The sequence below is a fragment of the Dromiciops gliroides genome, chromosome 4 (genome assembly GCF_019393635.1).
Source record: "Dromiciops gliroides isolate mDroGli1 chromosome 4, mDroGli1.pri, whole genome shotgun sequence".
Lineage (NCBI taxonomy): Eukaryota > Metazoa > Chordata > Mammalia > Microbiotheria > Microbiotheriidae > Dromiciops > Dromiciops gliroides.
In genome coordinates, this window is record NC_057864.1 from 195,078,014 (window position 1) to 195,097,730 (window position 19,717).

General features: G+C 38.2%; 1 protein-coding gene and 1 non-coding gene across 12 annotated transcripts in view; one reads left to right on the top strand and one right to left on the bottom strand.

The window, feature by feature from the left end:
* The window catches only part of TANC2 (tetratricopeptide repeat, ankyrin repeat and coiled-coil containing 2), a 558,975-nt gene that overhangs the window by 326,669 nt on the left and 212,589 nt on the right, over nucleotides 1-19,717 (top strand). For all 11 annotated transcript variants that reach the window (XM_044000435.1, XM_044000439.1, XM_044000440.1 and 8 more), the window contains 2 exons: nucleotides 2,643-2,791; nucleotides 13,244-13,430. In XM_044000435.1, coding sequence (XP_043856370.1) covers nucleotides 2,643-2,791; nucleotides 13,244-13,430 — 336 coding nt within the window. The remainder of the gene's footprint in view (nucleotides 1-2,642; nucleotides 2,792-13,243; nucleotides 13,431-19,717) is intronic.
* On the bottom strand, nucleotides 8,729-8,835 carry LOC122726895. Its single transcript, XR_006352888.1, has one exon. It is a non-coding gene; the product is annotated as a U6 spliceosomal RNA (small nuclear RNA).

The window sequence follows — 19,717 nt, forward strand, 5'->3', positions numbered from 1 at the left end:
TGTAAATTTCTGCTATTTCAGAATGACAGAATTGCAGGCTCTTCCTCTTGTCTTTGGTTCCTGACCTGGTTATTTCTCTGTATGCTTCAGACTGGATTGGAAGCTTGATCTAATAATTTGCTGTTGAAGATAAGAGATTATATTTGTAAAGTTACTTAGCTCCTACTATGTTCCTTTCACTGTGCTATGTAAATGCTAGTTTTTCTTCATCATCATCATCTCCATCATCTCCCACTCAGCTTCTGGAATCAGAGCCATACAGTTGCTGCTTGTTTCCAAGCTTGCTTCTTGTTAAGTACATAGCCTAGGGCCTATGACTGCTTCTCCCCCTGCAAAGCCATTCCTAGGTTTGTGATTCATAACTGCACAGTGAGCAACAAAGTCTAGTTGACACCTATTCCTACATCCTACAAAAATTTAGGCCCAGGGGCAGCTAGGTGGCACAGTGAATAGAGCACCGGCCCTGGAGTCAGAAGGACCTAAGTTCAAATCCAGCCTCAGACACTTAACACTTACTAGCTGTGTGACCCTGGGCAAGTCACTTAACCCCAATTGCCTCACTAAAAAAAAAAAAAATTTAGGCCCTCTTGAGGGGATTTGAAACTTCTTTTCTTGCTGTACAACTTCTTCCTTGGTCTTGACAGGAAGACGTTTCCAGATGTCTTCTAGGCTATTAAATTTCTCTACCATCCCCATTGCAGGACCCCTGGACCTCTTCCAGCCATGCCGAAGGCAATAGACATAGTCGCCTCTGCTCCTCATCCTACTCTTACTTGATTCCTGTTTTGCTTTTCTCTGTCAATTAGAATGAATGACCATGAGACTAGAAAGGACAAACAAAATTGTTATTAGGAAGTTGTTAGCCAGTGTAAGTAGTGAGGCGGTAAGATGGTCTCTAGTCACCCTTGCTTTTAAGAACATGAATTAAGTCATCTAACCAAATTAATTAACTGGCCATATGTTGCCTTGACTTTCAAAGAAAGAAGAGAGAATCCTTTCTAAAAACTATAGGCTAATGAGTCTGAATTTAAATCTTTGTAAGTTTCTAGAATGTATTATCATTAAGGAGCTTATTAGCAACCACTGGGTTAAAGAAACAGTCGTTCCAACATGTCTTTATCAAGAACAGGTCATGGCAGGATATTGTTTTCCCTTTTTTGATAGGGTTAAGCTGTTAGGTCAGGGGAATGCTATAGACATAAATACATATATTTCAACAAAGAATTAATTTTTACAAAGAATTTAATGATTATCTTATTGTAGTAGAAGAGATGGATGGATGTGAGCTAATGATAATATAATTTAGATAGATTTGGAACTGGTTGAGTTGCTAGACATAAAGAGGAAATATTAATGCTTCCACATGAATTTAGAAGGGATCTCCAGTGGAATGACTTAGGGATCTGTGTGTGTGTGTATATATTTTAACATTTTACTTATAACTTGAATAAAAGTATAGGTAGCTTGTTTATCACATTTGTAGATGGTATAATTTTGGAAGAGATAGCAAATACATTGCAGTGACAGAGTTAGAATCTAAAAAGTTCTTGACAGACCAGAATATTTGCCTAAATGTATTAAGACAATTCAGTAGGAATAAATAAAAATCTTATGCTTGGCTTCAAATAACCAATTTCACAGTTATGAGATGAAGGAAGAAGGGTTTTAGGAAACTGTAAGATCAATATGAATTCACAGTGTGATATGGCCACCCCCCAAAAAGCTAATATGATCTTTGACTACTTCTTGAGAAGTATCATTTCCAGAAATGAGGAGATAATAGTCCTGTTTCACTCTGCTCTTATAAGAGACCACATTTGAATTATTACATTCAGCTTTGGGCACAATATTTTATAACACACCTTGATAACCTGGATGTTGTAAAAAGGCAAGTTAGACAAGGGACCTGACTTCATACCATTTGAGGATGAGTCGAGGGAATTACAGATATTTAGCATAGAAAATAGGCTAGATTTGGGGTAGTTATGATAGAGAAGATTTAAGGTAGTTATGATAAATATCTTAAAGTTATCGAGGGCTAGCATGTGAAGGAAGTTTTAGACATATTTTGTTTGGTCTCTTAGAGAAAAATTAGTAACGTTGGGTGGAAATTGCAGAGGCAGATATAGGCTTCCTGTCAGGAAAACTTCATAACATTGAGAGCTATCCAATAGGCTGCCTCTGAAGGTGGTGACTCTCCCCACACCTAACATTGGATGTCTTAAAGTAAAGCCTGGATGATCACTTTCCAGATAAGGTGTATATGGTAATCTTTTCTAGGTATATATTAAACTAACTTCCAACTTTGAAATGCTATGATTATATGCAGTATTGGCAGAACCCAAGACTAGAACTGCATTATAATGTAACTTCCCAAAGAACTGAGTTTTTTCTTTCAGGGTTGTTTTAAAAACATATTCCCCTCCCTAATTTATTAAGGTTTAAAGTAGGTAATTCAAGAAAATGAGCAAATTAGAGTTAGACATTGTCACATTGTGAAAATCTATTTGTAGATAGAAACATGTGATAATTGAAATCAGAATGTGAAAAGTGGGTGTCGCTGAAATAACCCAGTGAAAGGAGTAGAACCATACTTATTCCACTATTAAAAACTTATTTGTTCTATTGTATTCTTTTTATAGGTGATGTGGAACAGGAACTTGGGCCCCCTCCATCGGTAGATGAGGCAGCAAACACACTCATGACTCGCCTGGGCTTCCTCCTTGGAGAGAAAGTCACAGAAGTGCAGCCAGGGGCCCAGTACAGCATGGAGGTGCAAGATGAAAATCAGGTGAGATGCTTTGTTTCAGCATGACAAATGAAGGGAACACCTTACTTTCTATTAGCTCGTGTAGCATGTTATCAAGCTACCACACTGGGGGGTGGGGGGACAGGTGGCATAAATGCTTTTGAGGCCTATGGAGATAATTTCTCTTGTAGAATTTAATTTTCATATGTATTGTGTTTTGACAGCTTATGGAGAAGTCTTTTAATTTTAAATTTTGGTTAAGTTGTGTTTGTCACAGCCTCCTGCTTCTTATTACTCCAAAAGGACCTACCTTCTAAACTGACTTAGTTGCTGTATTCAAGGCAGTGCAAATAATAATGAGTCTATACTCCTTAATTAACCTATTGAATTAAATTAACCTTGAATATGTCAGTTCACTTGCATATGTCACATTATTTGTATCTCAGTTCCCTCAACTGTAAAAATGAGGGGATCAGATTGATGATCTCTAAGGTCCCTTCTAACTCTGACAACCTTTGACTCTAAAAATAGTTTCAGTTTATATGTCAAATGGATTCTAGTTGAAATGCTTCATTTTAAAGGTGCCCCCTCCCCACAAAAAATGTGCTAATGAAAATTGCATGTTTTCCTTATTTTTCAGTCTGCCTTAATTATTAGCAGGAGTCAGTGGTAAAACTTTTCTTTTTCTTTCTTTCTTTTTTTTTTTTTTGAGGCAATTGGGGTTAAGTGACTTGCCCAGGGTCACACAGCTAGTAAGTGTCAAGTGTCTGAGGCCGGATCTGAACTCAGGTCCTCCTGACTCCAGGGCTGGTGCTCTATCCACTGCTCTGCCTAGCTGCCCGGCCCCCCCCCCCCCCCCCCCCGCCCCCCAGTGAAACTTTTCTAACTTTTGTTTGCCATTTGGCCAGCAGCAAAAGATAATAGATTATTGAACATCTTCAAGTGATAAATTAATCCTGTCAGCAGGTGTTAACAATTTTACCATTATAATGGTGACATATTTCCCAAGTTCTAAAAGGATAGAAAAATATGATCTTTATATTGAACATGGTTAAATTTTATTTCATCTTTTATTTCTTGACATTGATATCCTTCTTTTAAAACATTATTGAAGAAATAGCCCTTATAATAGTAACAGCTTAACTCTTAGGTATGTATAGTGTGTTGTTATTCTGATTTTTTTAAATGAAGACACTAAGGATCAGTCAAGTATAATGACTTCCATCCAAATTTTAACATGGCTGCTAGGTGTCAGAAGGAAGACTTAAACACAGATCTTTGGGCTCCAAATCCAAAATGCATTATACTCCCTCTATAGGATACGGACCAGGGCTTCTTAAACTTTTCCCACTCACAACCCCTTTTTCCCTCAGAAATCTTTATGTGACCTGTGAAGAAAATTTCTAATTCCGATGAAGGAATAGAAACAGTAAAGTCTCCAAGCCATAGAAAATAGGTTTATTGAGAGAGGGCCTATCTCACAATAAAGCCGGTCAGCCAGGGCTTGGACCTGAAAGACCCTGAGTTACAGAATCAACGGGGTTTTTATACTCCTCCAGAGCTTGAATGCTTCTATACCACATTAACTAAAAGCCATCTAAAATTAAGCATCTTCTTAGGAAATATGGAAACTGCCTGCATGACAAATGTCAGCATTTTTCCAATACTGTTATCAGTCTTCTTGTGGCAACAGGGTCATAATTCTGCTGCATGACCCCTTCTAGTCAAGCATATCACTAATGAGCTGCATGACCCCCTTGAGTCAAGCATAACACTCGTGGTTTCTGAAATACAGTATTGCTGACTATTGTATCTTCTGATATTACTTAATGCTTGACATTGGAAAGTATCATCTGACATTATTAAGTAGTAAGAAGAGAGACTTAATCTACTAATACAATTAAGATATCTAAATGTAATAAATAACAGTTTTTCAGTTAATATGCTGATTATTATCATAATTAAGTCACTTATAACTATATTAAATCTCTTATAACTAAGAGGTGGGTAAAATCTCACTCACAGACCCCAGGTATATAGGTATATAAAATAGGTATTATATAACTTTTTACTGTGGCCAAATTTTTCATGACCCATAGTTTAAGAAGCTAGGATATAGACAATATGAAGCACAGGCAAAACAAAAAACAATGGGAGGTATTTCTTTTCTTTTCTTTCTTTTTTTTTGAGGCTATTGGGGTTAAGTGATTTGCCCAGGGTCACATAGCTAGTTAAGACTGCATTTGGGGGGCAGAGACAAGATGGGGGAGGAAAGACATTAAATGCACAGAGCTCCTGATACAATTATCCCAAAAAGAGCAATAAAAGAACCCCTGGAGCAGAAAAACCCACAAAAATATGAGCTGAGATTATTTTCCAGCTATAGATAGATTACAGGGGGCCCATGCTGGGCTATGAATAAAGTCCAACCCTGTTATCATGCCGACAGAGACCCCAGGCACGCTGCACAGAGGAATTTACCCCAGAGCCTCTGAATCAGCTACAGCACCAGCGTCTTCTGGAACTGAGCATGTGGTCGGGTGAGAGGGCTGAACGGCTGGCCGGGGGGGAAAGTGCAGGGGTGTCAGCAGGACCTAGGGAGGAATTTGGCTGTCCCACCCCAGCAAGGAACCAGAAAGAAATCCTGAGCTGCAGGAGGCCCAGGTAGGGGAGGGGCGCAAGCTCTCCAATGCTAAGAACCACACCACAGAAAGCTTTGCTGGTTGGTTGGTTAGTAAGTAGGCTTGAGCTTATCTTCAGACCAGAGAACAGGCCAGGCAAAGAAAAAACTGCCCCCTGTCAAACCAAAACACCTGGACCCTCTGAAGCTGGGACAATAGTGTAGCCTGAAATCAGGGCCCCCCAGGTGAGAGTTAAAAGTCAAGTAAAAGATGAGCAAGCAAAGAAAGTTCAGAACTATAGAAAGTTTCTTCAGTGACAAGGAGGATCAAGGTGCACCCTCAGAAAAGAAAACCAACCACAGGGCCCCTACATCCAAAGCTTCCAAGAAAAATATGAACTGGTCTCAGGCATGGAAGCTCTCAAAGGAACTTTGGAGAGAAAGTAGGAGAGATAGAAGGAAGATGTAGAGAGAGGGGAGGAAAGAATGGGAAAGAGAAATGAGAGCAGTGCAAGAAAGTCATGAGAAAAAAGGTCAATAGTTTGAAAAGCCAAATGGAATAGGAGATTAAAAAAACTGTCTGATGCAAATAATTGCTAAGAGATTAGGATTGAATAAATGGAGCTAGTGACCTTATGAGAAACCAAGACACAGTAAAAGCAAAACCAATTGAATGAAAAAATAGAGGGCAGTGTGAAATATCTCCTTGGCAAAAAGCTGACCTGGAAAATAAATCCAGGAGAAATAATTTGATAATAATTGGACTACCTGAAAACCATAACCAAAACAAGAGTTAGACACCATCCTCCAAGAGATTGTGAGGGAAAATTGCCTGATATTCTAGAAGCAGAAGCTGAAATAGAAATTGAAAGAATCCACCAATCACCTCCTGAAAGAGATCCCAAAAGGAAAACCTCCAGGAATATTATAGCCAAATTCCAGAACTCCAGCTCAGAGAAAATATTGGCAAGCAGCTAGAAAAAAGAAATTCAAATACTGTGGAGCTCCCAATAAGGATAAAGCAAGATCTAGCAGCATCTACATTAAAGGACCAGAGGGCATGGAATATAATATTCCAGAGGGCAAAGGAACTGGGACTACACAGCCAAAAATCACTACCCAGCAAAACTGATTATAATCTTTCAGAGGAAAAAATGGGACTTTCAGACATTTGTGATGAAAAGACTTGAACTGAATAGAAAATTTGACTTTCAAATACAAGACCCTGGAGAATCATAAAAAGGTAAACAGGGAAAAGAAATCAGGAGGGACATTAAAAGGTTAAACTGTTTACATTCATACATGAGAAAATACTTCCAACTCATAAGAACTTTTTCAGTAAGGAATACACAGAGGACATAGGTCTGAACTGAATATGAAGGGATGGTATTTGTAAAGCATTTATTTTTTGTGTATCCTTGTTCTTTGTGGAGCAGACAGGGTAGGTTGTCTAGTGTCTAGGGCCGGATTTGGGCTCTGGGCCTCCTGGACCCAGGGCTGGTGCTTTGTCCACTGTGCCACCTAGCTAACCCATGGTGACATCTTTAAAATAGGGTTGAGGGGTAGGAGGAATAGACTGGGGGAGAGGGAAGGGGAGGGGTAGAATGGGGAGAGGTAGCTCACATGAAAGAAACAAGAAAAAAGCTTATAGAGGGGAGGGGAAAAGGGGGAAGGAGTGGGGGAGTGAGTGAACCTCACTATCATCAGAATTGGCTCAAAGAGGGAATAACATAGGTACTCAAGTGGGTATAGTAATATGTTTTTGCCCTGAGGAAAAGTGGGAGGAGAAGGAGATGGGGGGCTGGGGGAAGAGGGGAAGGAGGGAAGGGAAGTTTGGGGGAGGGAGCTGTAAAAAAGCAAAACACTTTCATGGAAGGTGAAGATGTTCTGCATAACACACATGTATGACATATATTGAATTGCTTGATTTCATAGGGAGAGTTGAGGAGGGAAGAGGAAGAAAAATTTAGAAAAGAGAATTAGCTCAAAGGACCTTAAACCTCATCAGAGTGGCCTCAAGGAGGGAAATAATACACACACCCAATTGGGAAGAGTAATTAATTCAACCCTACAGGAAAGTAGGAGGAGAAGAGGATAAGGAGGGAGGGGAGAGCAGGGGAGGGGGCAGTCAGTAGCAAAACACTTTTGAGGCGGAATAGGGCAAAATAAGATAGACAATAGAGTAAATATCATTGGAAGGGAATGGGATTGAGAGAAATAGTTCTGATGATTGACTACAATGTCAAAACGTATGGTACCTACTCTGCTGGGCCATTGTGAAGAAAATTCTCTGTCACGTTCAAGGTACTATATAAAAATTATGATGAACAGGATGCTATCAGAAAGACCCACATGAACTGAAGCAGAGAGAAATGTACTGTATACAAAATAACAGCATTAGTGTAAGATGATCTGCTGGGAAGCACGCGGTTATTTTCAGCAAGGCAATGATCCAATATAACTCTGAAGAACTTATGAAAATTGCAGTCTGTCTACAGAGAAAGAACTGATGGTATCTGAAAACAGACTGAAACACATTTTTTTGGACAATTCCTTAATCTGAAGTTTTGTTTTTATCCGTTTTCTCTCACAACCTAGCTAATGTAGAATTGTTTTCCATGACTACTCATATGTAATTTATATTGAATTGTTTGAGTTCTTGGTGTAGGGGTGGGAAGGGAGGCAGGAAAATAAGTTGGAAAACAAAGTTTTTTAAAAAATTGATGTCAAAATTTGCTTTTACATGTAACTTGGAAAATAAAATTCTTAAAAAAAAAAAAGACTGCATTTGAACTCAGGTCTTCCTAACTCCAAGGCCAGTGCTCTATCCACTGTGCCACCTAAAAAGAAGTTCAAATTATTTTTGCAAGAGAGATCAAATGACTATTTCATTTTATCTCCTCTGAATGATATCTAAGGGTATCAGTACTTAGATGATTTTGATCAAACCCAAAAGGCCATTCTCCTTTGCCTAAAAGAGTTTATTTGTTAAAAACAAAACAAATAACCAAAAAAAAAACAAAAACAAAAAACACTGAAAGGTTTCAATTTGGGAATTTGAAGAAATACTAAAGAAAAGCCAGCTTGGCAAAGCATGTTTTATTTCATCAGAAGTCTGGTGTTTACCTTCAATATAAATCAACATTTTGTTCTCAGATACACAGACCTAAGTAAATCCAAAATACTGTTGCTTTTCTTAGACTTTGTGATTTATCTGTGTCTCATTAGGGTAGCAGAAGCCTCTTTTGATAGACAGAGGTCCTATATTCTTTCAGACGATTATATATCTTCTGGCACATAGTGCTTAGTCATCATTTTTTCATTCATTAATTCATTCATTCATTCATATTTTCTTTTTTTTAAATATGGAATGCTTCACGAATTTGCATGTCATCCTTGCGCAGGGGCCATGCTAGTCTTCTCTGTATCATTCCAATTTTAGTATATGTGCTCCTGAAGCGAGCACCATTCATATTTTCTTAAAAGACAAATTGAATATTCAAGTCCCTAATTGAACATTCAAGTCCTTCCCTTCCTCTTCCCCACACCATACCCCCACATCCCCAGTTTTTAGTCTATAATATTGGAAGTAAGTAATGATGAAAGTAGTATGAACACTTTCTGTAATTAGATAATGCCAACAAATGTGTAGCCCTGTCTTGGAGTGTCTGCCAGTTCAGGCAGAAATCATCCCAGCATGATGTTGTTGTTCAGTTGTTTGAATTTTGTCCTATTCTTTGTGAACCCATTTGGGGTTTTCTTGGCAAAGACACTAGAGTAGTTTGCCATTTCCTTCTCCAGATCATTTCATAGATGAGAAAACTGAGGCAAACAGGGTTAAGTGATTTGCCCAGGGTTGGGCACAGCTAGTAAGTGTCTGAATCCAGATTTGAACTCAGGAAGCTATTTTCCTGACTTCAGGCCCAACGCTCTATCCACTGCACCACCTGAGTTGCTGCAGCATCCCTATTACTAATGTAGGGGGGAAATCACTTCTTCAAGGAACAGAGCAAAGAAATAACTTGTCCAAAACCATTAGTAACTGTTTATAAAGGCATTCTCCTCATCCAAATGTTGAATAACCTTTTGATAAGAGATCAATATAACTAACTATATAAATATGAACAGAGTTGTTTATTGTTGGTTTTTTTCCTTTTATTATTTACTCTAGACAAACATCACTTTACAAAATGAAATCAATTGAGACCCCTACTTTTATCAATCAGCAGATAACTTTGGAGAAAAAAAATGAACTTGGAATAAAGTTGTTTATTGAGTTGTTAGGAGGTTAAGTAATTTTCCGTAATTATACTAAAAGATTGAAGAAAATCATTCAAAGTGACTGAATCCTAAGGATGACAGTTACAGCCGATAGAATCCCAGAGTTTAATGGGACCTCAAACACCATCTAGTCCAACAAGAATTCCCTTTATGTGACACCAAGTAGCCATCCAACTTTTGCTTGAAAACCTCTTGATATTTTACACAATCCATACCACCACCCTCCAAAAAAATCCTTGATTCCTGTTGATTTTAAATATAATGGAATTCCTGGTAAAGAACACCAGGAGTTGTTTTGCTAAAACAAGAGAGTCAACCTGTAATGGACTTGGGGGCAATCAATAATGAGATCTTATAAAAGGAACCACTTTTTATCTGTGGATTAAAATTTAAGTGGGAATAAAATTAGCCATGATTCATGATTGGTGGTGACTTTTGCCATACTCTGGCTTCAATACTATTTGAAGGATTTTTTATTTCATTGATGTGGGCATTTCTTCTACCAACACAAATTGGAATTCCTCATACATTCTTCATGAATTCAAACCCTCCACCCCGCCCCCGCCAAATGCATCTCTCTGTAGCTAACCTATTGATAAGGCTTGTGAAACATGGTTAGGTCAGACCACAAACCAAAAATAAAACAATCACTCGTACTGTCCAAGCAGTCCTTTTTATGTTTGCTTGGATAGCCTGCTATAACTTATGCACTGGTATAGCCTTCAAAAATTCAGTCATCTACTACTGAAGAAACTACCCTTCTCCAACAAAAAGTTAACTGCATTAGAATACATGGAATTTTGGGAAGAGCCTGCACCCAAGAAATTGTTAAGAAAAAAGCAACACACAATATCAGTTAAGGGCAATTAATATCAATATCTTCTTCAGTAATGGCCAATAAGATGCCTAATGAACTAAGCTCCACTAAGGGACAGGGACAGGGACAGGAACAGGGACTAGAATTGTGACTTCATTGGTATAAGAAACTTCCACATGAGGAAACTGCCTGGATTGTTCTCCTTATTAAGTCCCAATTACTTTCTTTTTTATCTTTCTTTGTTTTTTGTTTGTTTGGTGGAGGAATGAGGGTTAAGTGACTTGCCCAGGGTCACACAGCTAGTAAGTGTTAAGTATCTGAAGCCGAATTTGAATTCAGGTCCTCCTGAATTCAGGGCCAGTGCTTTATCCACTGTGCCACCTAGCTGCTCCCCCAATTACTTTCTATGATGGCTTCTGCTTTGCATCCTAGTTTTTTAAAACTGGTAACAACAGGTATAAGATAATAATAATAGTATTTAAATAGCACCTACTATGTCACAGTGTTAAGCACTTTATAAATATCATTTTAGGGGGCAGCTAGGTGGCGCAGTGGATAAAGCACTTAACCCTCATTGCCCCACCAAAAAAACCCCAAAAAACTTAACTAAATAAATAAATTTTTAAAAAAGATATCATTTTGGGGCAGCTAGATGGCGCACCAGCCTTGGATTCAGGAGTACCTGAGTTCAAATCTGGCCTCAGACACTTGACACTTACTAGCTGTGTGACCCTGGGCAAGTCACTTAACCCTCATTGCCCTGCAAAAAAAAAAAAAGATATCATTTTATTTAATCCTCACACCAACCCTGCAAAGTAGGTGATATTATTTTCATTTTGCAGTCAAAAAAACTGAGGAAAAAAGAGGTTAAGTGACTTGCCCAATGTCACACAACTAGTTAACATCTAAGGCTGTATTTGAACTCAGGTCTTCCTGACCCCAGGTCCAGCACTGTATACACTGAGCCACCAATCTCTCCACCCACTATTAATAAGTGAGTTTCCATTTTTAGTGAAACCATTTCTCAATATTAATTTGGTTTTTTAAAAAAATAATTTATAAAGCACTTATTGATAAGCCATATGCCAGTTGTTTAAGGAGATTGAAAGAGGAGACATTTAGTGGAGCTTGCAATCTAGTAGGAGGATACCCATAAACAATAGATAACTAAAACGTTATTAAGTTGTAACTGAAGTGCATACAAAGTGCTGTATAAGTTCCTGGCAAGGTAAAACAACATTTCTAACTGGAGGGGCATCAGGGGAAAAACTTTATGGAGGAGGCAGAATTTGAATGAGCTCTGCTGTGTAGAGGTACTTGTGTATTAGAGATGAGGAAATTTTGTTTCTTCTTTTTGTATATATCATCAGATTTCTCCTTATGTGAAAGAAACATCAAGAAGAAAACTAGTAAGCATTGTGAAATTTTTGGATGACTGAAAATGGTACAGAGAGCCTATGTTTTCTAGGATTCCCTTTGTGCACCAATGCCATGACATAATAGTGATTACATGGCGGGCAGTGGAGCAGCAAATGGTTGGTGTGAGCAGACTGTAACATAATAATAATAAAAAAACTTGGAAGAGGAGGTAGGAGTTAAGAATATCATCAAGAAATGGTGTGAGAAAGACATGACCTGGTCACATGGTTGGAGCAAAGGATAAGTAACTAGACAGGTGGACAATTTACTGATATCCTAATGATGTCAAGAGAAAGTGAAGGCATGTAACATATTGAATGGGCCCTTTGTGATGAACTTATAGGAAGACTTCAATAAGAATACGACAGGGATGTTTGGACATCGGTTCTAATCTGTGTCTTTGTGTATACACAAAGTTGGCAACTTTGTGCCATGCTTCAGCTGGGTGGGGTGTGTCCTTCTGGGCAAGTACCTTTTTTTCTGTCCAATGATGTTACTCTTTTCCAAATCAAACACAGTAGTTTGTAATTGGAAAGCAGGTGTTAACATCTTTTTGATATATCAAACCCATCCCATGACTCACCTGAGGGGAAATTGGGGGGGAGGGGGTGGAGTTGAAGCAGGGAATCAAATCTACACACACCCCACCTCCAGGGAACACCCAAATTGATGAGATCATCACAATTCCATTTGAGCCATGCCATTAACATTGCAATGAAGGTGAGATCATGCAATTACCTAGTCATTGACATTTCTCTAGCCTTACCTGAGTAAAATAATAAATTGCAGCCTTTGTTCTTAAGTATGACTATGACTTTATCCTAACTTGATGCTAATTGAAATAAGAACATTAGCTTTACTGGAAAATGGCATGGCTTGGGGAATAGAATTCTATACTTTGTTTCAGGAAGATGTGGAGTCATATGATGGTGGACTGTCACTTACTCTCTGGCCCTCATGCAACCCACTAAGTTATAACCACTAAGTTATAGATGGGTTGTGAACTGTATTATATACTAGATGTACTGAGATAACTTTCTGGAGAGAATTTAGCCTGCTGTGCCTGTTTTTCTCCCACAGTTTCTGCTTGTTTTAAATTCACTGAATTTCATGTTGAATGCAAGACTTAGAAACTAACGTGCCTGGAGGTGAAAAGAAGCATAAACTAACCAAGCTCTGACTAGCCCTGCATTTGTCTAAGACGGAGAGGTTGTACATTGTTGGATATTTCTTTTTCTTCCGATCTTCTTTACTCTTCCAAACATGTGCTTTACCAGCAATTTTACAGCCATATTGATAGTCATTTCTATAACTGTTGATTGCTGCAAGTAATGTATTCTTGCTTTCTATCTTTCAGACCTCAGCAGTCACTCAACGAATAAGTCCTTGTTCCACCTTGACTAGCAGCACTGCCTCTCCACCAGCCAACAGCCCTTGTTCCACCCTACCACCAGTCAATACCAATGCAACAGCTAAGGACTGCAACTATGGGGCTGTCACCAGTCCGACTTCCACACTTGAAAGCAGAGATAGTGGTATCATTGGTGAGTCTTGATTTGTACTGCTGACTTTTTTCCCCTTTCTTTTACTGAAACTGCATGACTTTTTCATTTGAAAAGGTGTTTGATATTCTGCTTTGAAATTTTTGGAAATGTATTTATATCTAGCAAAAAAAAAAAAGTATCTTTTCCCCTCTCTGACTATGTATCTTATTACCATAGTAAGGGGTAAAGTGAGAATAGTGATGTGTTTGTCATGAGCTTTAATAAAACTTTGAGAAAGAAATAGAGGTGACCAATATCTCTCCTACTCTTCCCACTACTGTAAAATTATTATATGAGGAATGGATTTAGCAAGTCATTCTAAACATTCTATTCAGGCAGTTAGCAGTCCCCCCTGCAGAGGTTGTTTAGTAAGAAATCAATCCTTGTTGGTAAAGAGATTTGCCAAAAGGAGGAAAGTAAGTAGTCACCTAGCCAGCTACATTGTCTTGAGGTATCCTAGGTCTCATTTGTTCTGAAGATCAACCCTTTTCATATATTTTTGAAACCACTTCAGACTGCCTTTTTTGTTATTTGTGATAGGCAGTAATAGCTTCAGTTCAGTCGTTTTTTAGTTATGTCCGATTCTTTGTGATCTCATTTGGGATTTTGCTGACAAAAATACTGGAGTGGTTTGCCATTTCCTTCTCCAGGTCATTTTACAGATGAAGAAACTGAGGCAAACAGGGTGAGGTGACTTGCCCAAGATCACGCAACTAGTAAGTATCTGAGGCCAGATTTGAACTCAAAAAGATGAGTCTTCCTGACTCTACACCCAATGCTCTATCTACTGTGCCATCTAGTTATCCCAGTAGCTTCAGTTAGCCCAAGGTAAAAAAAAACAAAACTTTTTTCCATTATGATGTGAAAGTATTCCTTAGCTTTCAGAAACTTTAAGACAATACCAACTTACTGTAGGTTTTTTGAGTGAGGTAAAAGAGAGAAGAAGATACCCCTATCTCATCCATATCCAAGGGATAATTTGACTTTGTCCCAGGGTTTCATTACTGACTAGTACATGAAAAATGAGAACCTTTAAATTCTTCACTTGGTATATAGAACTTGGAACATCCCCAAGAATTGAAATTTGTCAGTTTCAGCTTTCTTCTGTGAATTTTCAGATGGCTTACATAAGGTTAAAATTTCCTCATGGGACTTGGAAGCATTATCCAGTTACCTTTAGCTCTATTATTAGCAGTTTGAAACTGAAAAACAACAGAACATTCTGATGAAAGAAAGGGCTGATGAGAGTTGATGTAGTTTGTCGTTTCCAGTGGACACTTGAATATTTAATCATAACCAGCTCTGAACTGTAATGATCTCTCTCATTTTTTTTGAGCAGAAGTTCTTAACCTTTTTTTGTGGGTGTGAAATTTAGCCCATTGGCAGTTTGGTGAAACTGATAGACCCCCTTTATCAGAATAATGTTTTTAAATGCATAAAATAAAATGCATAGAATTACAAAGGGAACCAAATATATTTAAATGCATTTTTTGAAATATTAAAAAGTTTACAGACTCTTAGTAAAGAACTTTTGCTTTTAGAGTCTTCATAATCATCATTTACAGCATTATTGTACTTCTCTTGTTATAGAAGGGGCAGGTGGTACAGTGGATAGAATACCAAACGTGAAGTCAGGAAGATCTGACTTCAAATCTAGCCTCAGACACTTACTAGTTGTGATACCATGGGCAAGTGACTTAACCCCATTTGCCTTAGTTCTTCATCTGTAAAATAAGGAAACACTGGAAAAGGAAATGGCAAACCACTCCAGTATCTTTACCAAGAAAACCACAAGGACAGTGTCCATAGGGTTCTATAGTCAGACATGACTGAATGACCAACAACACTTTTGGGAGGGGGGGCAGTAATGAGGGTTAAGTGACTTGCCCAAGGTCACACAGCTGGTAAGTGTCAAGTGTCTGAGGCCACAACAACACTTTTAAAGAAACAGTTTGGGGAAAGAATTATAATGTAAAACTAGTTAGCATATTTATAGGTCATTCTGGTTTGTCAACCTTCAGATTTTATTTTTCTTCTTGTACAGAGTGGGTACTGGGGAAGAGGATTTTCTTCCATCTCTATTCCAGTTCAGGAGAGATGTCAGAGAAATAGAATAGTTTCTTGAATCTTTGTACATACTGCTCAGTGTTCTCTGTCTGCTAGAAGGAAAATCATCAGTACACAGTATCAAATAGCTAGTATGACAGAAGAGACTGTAAGACCAAGGTTGGCAATACTGGAGGTGTAAATTGCTTTGGCCCTTTGTGTTCCCTCCTTGTATGCCTCCCTACCTGTGAGCTCTTGCTCAATCTTTTCACTGGCTCATTGTTTTTGTAGGAGAGTGTCCCCCACATTATGGGAGACAGGTAATTATGAGATGAACCACCACAACCTATCTATAACTTAGTAGAATTAGATTTTTTTTTTATTTCTGTCATTTCAATAAATGCCTTTACTTTGAGCCAAATGCTTCTTCTGGTTGACTATTGAAGAGTAAACATCTCTGGAGGCTCAAGAACTCTGGGTTTAGGAGTACAGACCCACTGAATATCTTGAACCTAAGGTAACCATCCTCCAGAATGCCTGACCTGAGAGTTTAAATTGGGGGTATTTACTATAGGGAGAACTACACTTGTTACATTTAACTAGAAATGAAGACATGTAACCCTAAGTCAGATTTAAGCAAAAACAATGTATTGTGATTTATTTATATCCTTTTAGGTACTATTGTATTATATTACTGTATCTAGGAACAACTTAGAAAATGTCAATATTTCTTCATGTACACGATGGTGTTATTGTTTTTGTAGTCAATTCTATGTTGTCCTAATTGAGAGACATTAGCACAGATTATGTGACCTAGCAGATAACTTCCTCCACTTTTTCTATCTGCCACAGTAGCATTGGAGTCTGAGGCACAGATTGAATAACAAGTAGAGACATGAATATAGGAAGCAATTCAGCCTAAGAATTTGAGGAGGGTGTGTACAAGGAGGAAGGGACTCAAATATAAATTTCTTTCTGATGCCTATCCTCCTCTTGGGTTCTTTATCTTGCATTGTTGGGTTTAAAAAAATAGGATTGGCTAAAATCTAAAATACCCACTAAAATACTAGAATACCCACATATATTTGCAGTACACAGAGGCAAAGAAGCTGACCAAAATAGCAGCATTTGTAGTATTTTCATCTCTATCTTTTCCTGTGTTCAAGTACAAGCCACTTTCAGTTCAATTCAGTTCAATAAGCATTTGTTAAACATCTTGTGTGTTCAGAGCTTTATGCTAGGTGTGTAGAATTTGAAGACAAAATGAAAAGTAATTCCTAATCTCAAGGAGTTTATATTCCATTTAAAACACACCTTAAAAAACACTGCAAGAAGATTTGAAAAATACTGGAAAAATAAACTTTCTATTTGTTGTTGTTCAGTTGTTTTTCAGTTTTATCTGAGTCTTTGTGACCCCATTTGAAGTTTTCTTGGCAAAGGTGTTGTATTGGTGTGTGCCTTTTCCTTCTCCAGCTTATTTTACAGATAAGGAAAATGAGGCAAACAGGATTAAATGACTTTCCCAGGGTTACACAGCTAGTAAATGTCTGAGGCCAGATTTGAACTATGCAAGATGAGTCTTCTTTACTCCAAGCCCAGTGCTCTATCCACTGTTATACCTAGCTGCCCTCCCTTTCCACTTCATAGCTCTATAAATGGTATGTTTGTTTGAGACAGTGAAAGGGATAGAGAAAGACAACAGCTTTGTAAGATTATTTAAGGGAAACAAGGAAAATTATATGAAAAGGAGAAAGCCTATCCACAGAAAGTAGATGTCAGAAAATAAGGAGGCAGATCATGGAACTTGTAAATAACCTGCAATGAAAAGAAATAATCCAGAATTGAATTTGTTATACTTTTATTTATGCATTGTTCAGTTCTCAAAACATTAGCATATGATGTTAATAGTAAAAAAGAATGGGGGGGCCTTTCAGCCCTCAACAGTTAGTTAATAATTATTTCATATAATGAGAAAAATTTTCAACCACCAGAATTTCCAAGTTCCCCTCATTTATAATGTACATACAAGTCTTTATAAAAGAATTTGTAAACAAATATATCTGGTCTGCTTGTGAAGAAAATCTGCTGGTTTTAGACTTTTCCTCCGCATGTCTGTGCTGGCAGGGAGCATTGAAGTTGTTGACGCCATTCTATGTGGAGTATGAGGGTGGAAGGAGGGCAGAGTTAATACACAGTATTCTGTTTTCTAGCCAAAAAGTATAAAAGCATTACCTGTTGCTAGAAGTTCTGCAGCACACAACATTGAGGAACTATGGGAAGAGTCCGCCACACTTGTTATTTAGCACCATAACTACATGAAGAACAAACTCAAATACCAAATCAGTCATACATGTTATTACCTTATGGACATTGAAGAGTTTGATTCCCCATTTTTTATGGCAATAGGTTTGTTTATAAATGGGTTTACAACCAGTTGTCTTGATGCCCATTTTGAGCTATACTTACTTACCTTTCTTCTTTTAATCCATTCTTTTAAACTGACTTTTTATGTGCAGGGCAATGTGCTAGGCACTAGGCATACAAAGACAAAACAAAAATAGTCCCTCAATCAGTCAACTAGTATTTACTAAGCACCTACCATATGCTAGGTGTTAAAGATTCAATGACAAAATAAAAAACAGACTGTTGACCTCAATCAATCAAGAATTGAATATATGCCTCCAATGTACTGGTGCTGTGCTAGAAACTATGGCTATAAGTACAAAGAATAAAACCATCCTACTTGAAATGAGCCTACATTCTGATGGAGGAGACAGCAAGCATAGGTAAAAATTCTGCTGGTGGGATTCAACATCTAAACAATAATTTGCAATAATTTGAGAAGGAAGCAGATTTCCCAAAGGATGTGGCATATGAACTGATCTTCGAATGAAGCTAGGGACTCTAAGAGGTCAAGAGTGAAGAGGAAGGGCATTTCAGATATGGAGGACAGACTCTAAAGAGGTACAGAGCAAGAAACAAAATGCTGAGTTCAGCTGGTAGGTCAGTTTGGCTAAAATATGAAGTATTATATAATGTGAAGTAATTCTGGGAAGTTAGTCTGGAACCAGATTGTGAAAGATTTTTAATTCCTAGTGGAGGAATGTCTGTTTTATCCTAGAGCCAGTAGAGAGCTGCTGAAAGTCATTGGGCCAGGGGAGTGACATAATCAGACTTGTGCTTTTGGAAGATTATTTTGGCAGTTGTGTAGGGCATGCATTAGAATAGAGAGAGACTGAAAGCCAGAAGTCCGTTTTGGCATCTGTTGCAATGAGGGTCTAAATTAGGTTCATGGCCAGACAAGTTGCGGGGGGAGGGGGGGGGGAGAGGACAGATACAGTAGATGCTATGTAGATAGAATTGGCAAGACTTAGTAACTGATTGCATGTAGGGTGTGAGCAAGAAGTAAGAGTCAAGGGTGATGCTAAATTTGTGAAACTCAGTGACTTAAAGAAAAGTAGTGACCTCATATACAACTGGAAAATTTGTAAGAAGAGAGGGATTTAGAGGAGAAGAATAAGTTTGACTTGCATATGTTGAGTTTGAAATGTCTATAAATATCCATTTGGATGGAGAGGTGATGGCTAGAGCTTAGGAGAGAGGTTAAGGTTAGATATATACATCTGGGAGACATCTACATAGAAACAGATGATCATTGAACCCATGGGAGCCAATGAAATCCCTGGGTTAGAAAAAGTAGAGAGAAGAGGGTTCAGAACAGAGCCCTAAGGGACATCCTTGGTGAGAGGACAGAATATGTCCAATGACCCAGGAAAAGAGACTGAGAGGGAATAATCAAAATAGAGAAGAGTCAGGAGAGAATGGTGAATGGTGAAGATAGTGGCAAGACTAAGCATTTATAAAACACCTACCAACATATGTAAGAGTGCCTAATATAGCGGAGAGCTCAAGAACAATGAAGGGGGTGTAGGAGAAGGCCGTCAGATTCTGTGATTTAGAAAAGTATTGGTAATGTTGGAGAGGGCAATTTCTGTTGATTGGTGAATTTGAGTCCAAAGAGAGGTAAAGGCAAAGAACTGGGGCGGGGGGGGGGGAGGTTTTCCCCCTAGGAGTTTGACTGTGAAAAAGATGAGATATCAGACAATATTTTGAAGGTAGAAGAACCTTGATGGTAGAATTAATTGAAAGATTATTAAGGCTGGGATTTGAAAGGGGCAAGGAAGTGAAGGAGGACCTGGGCATACTTGAAAATATTTGTATCAAAAAAGGATTAGAGGGGC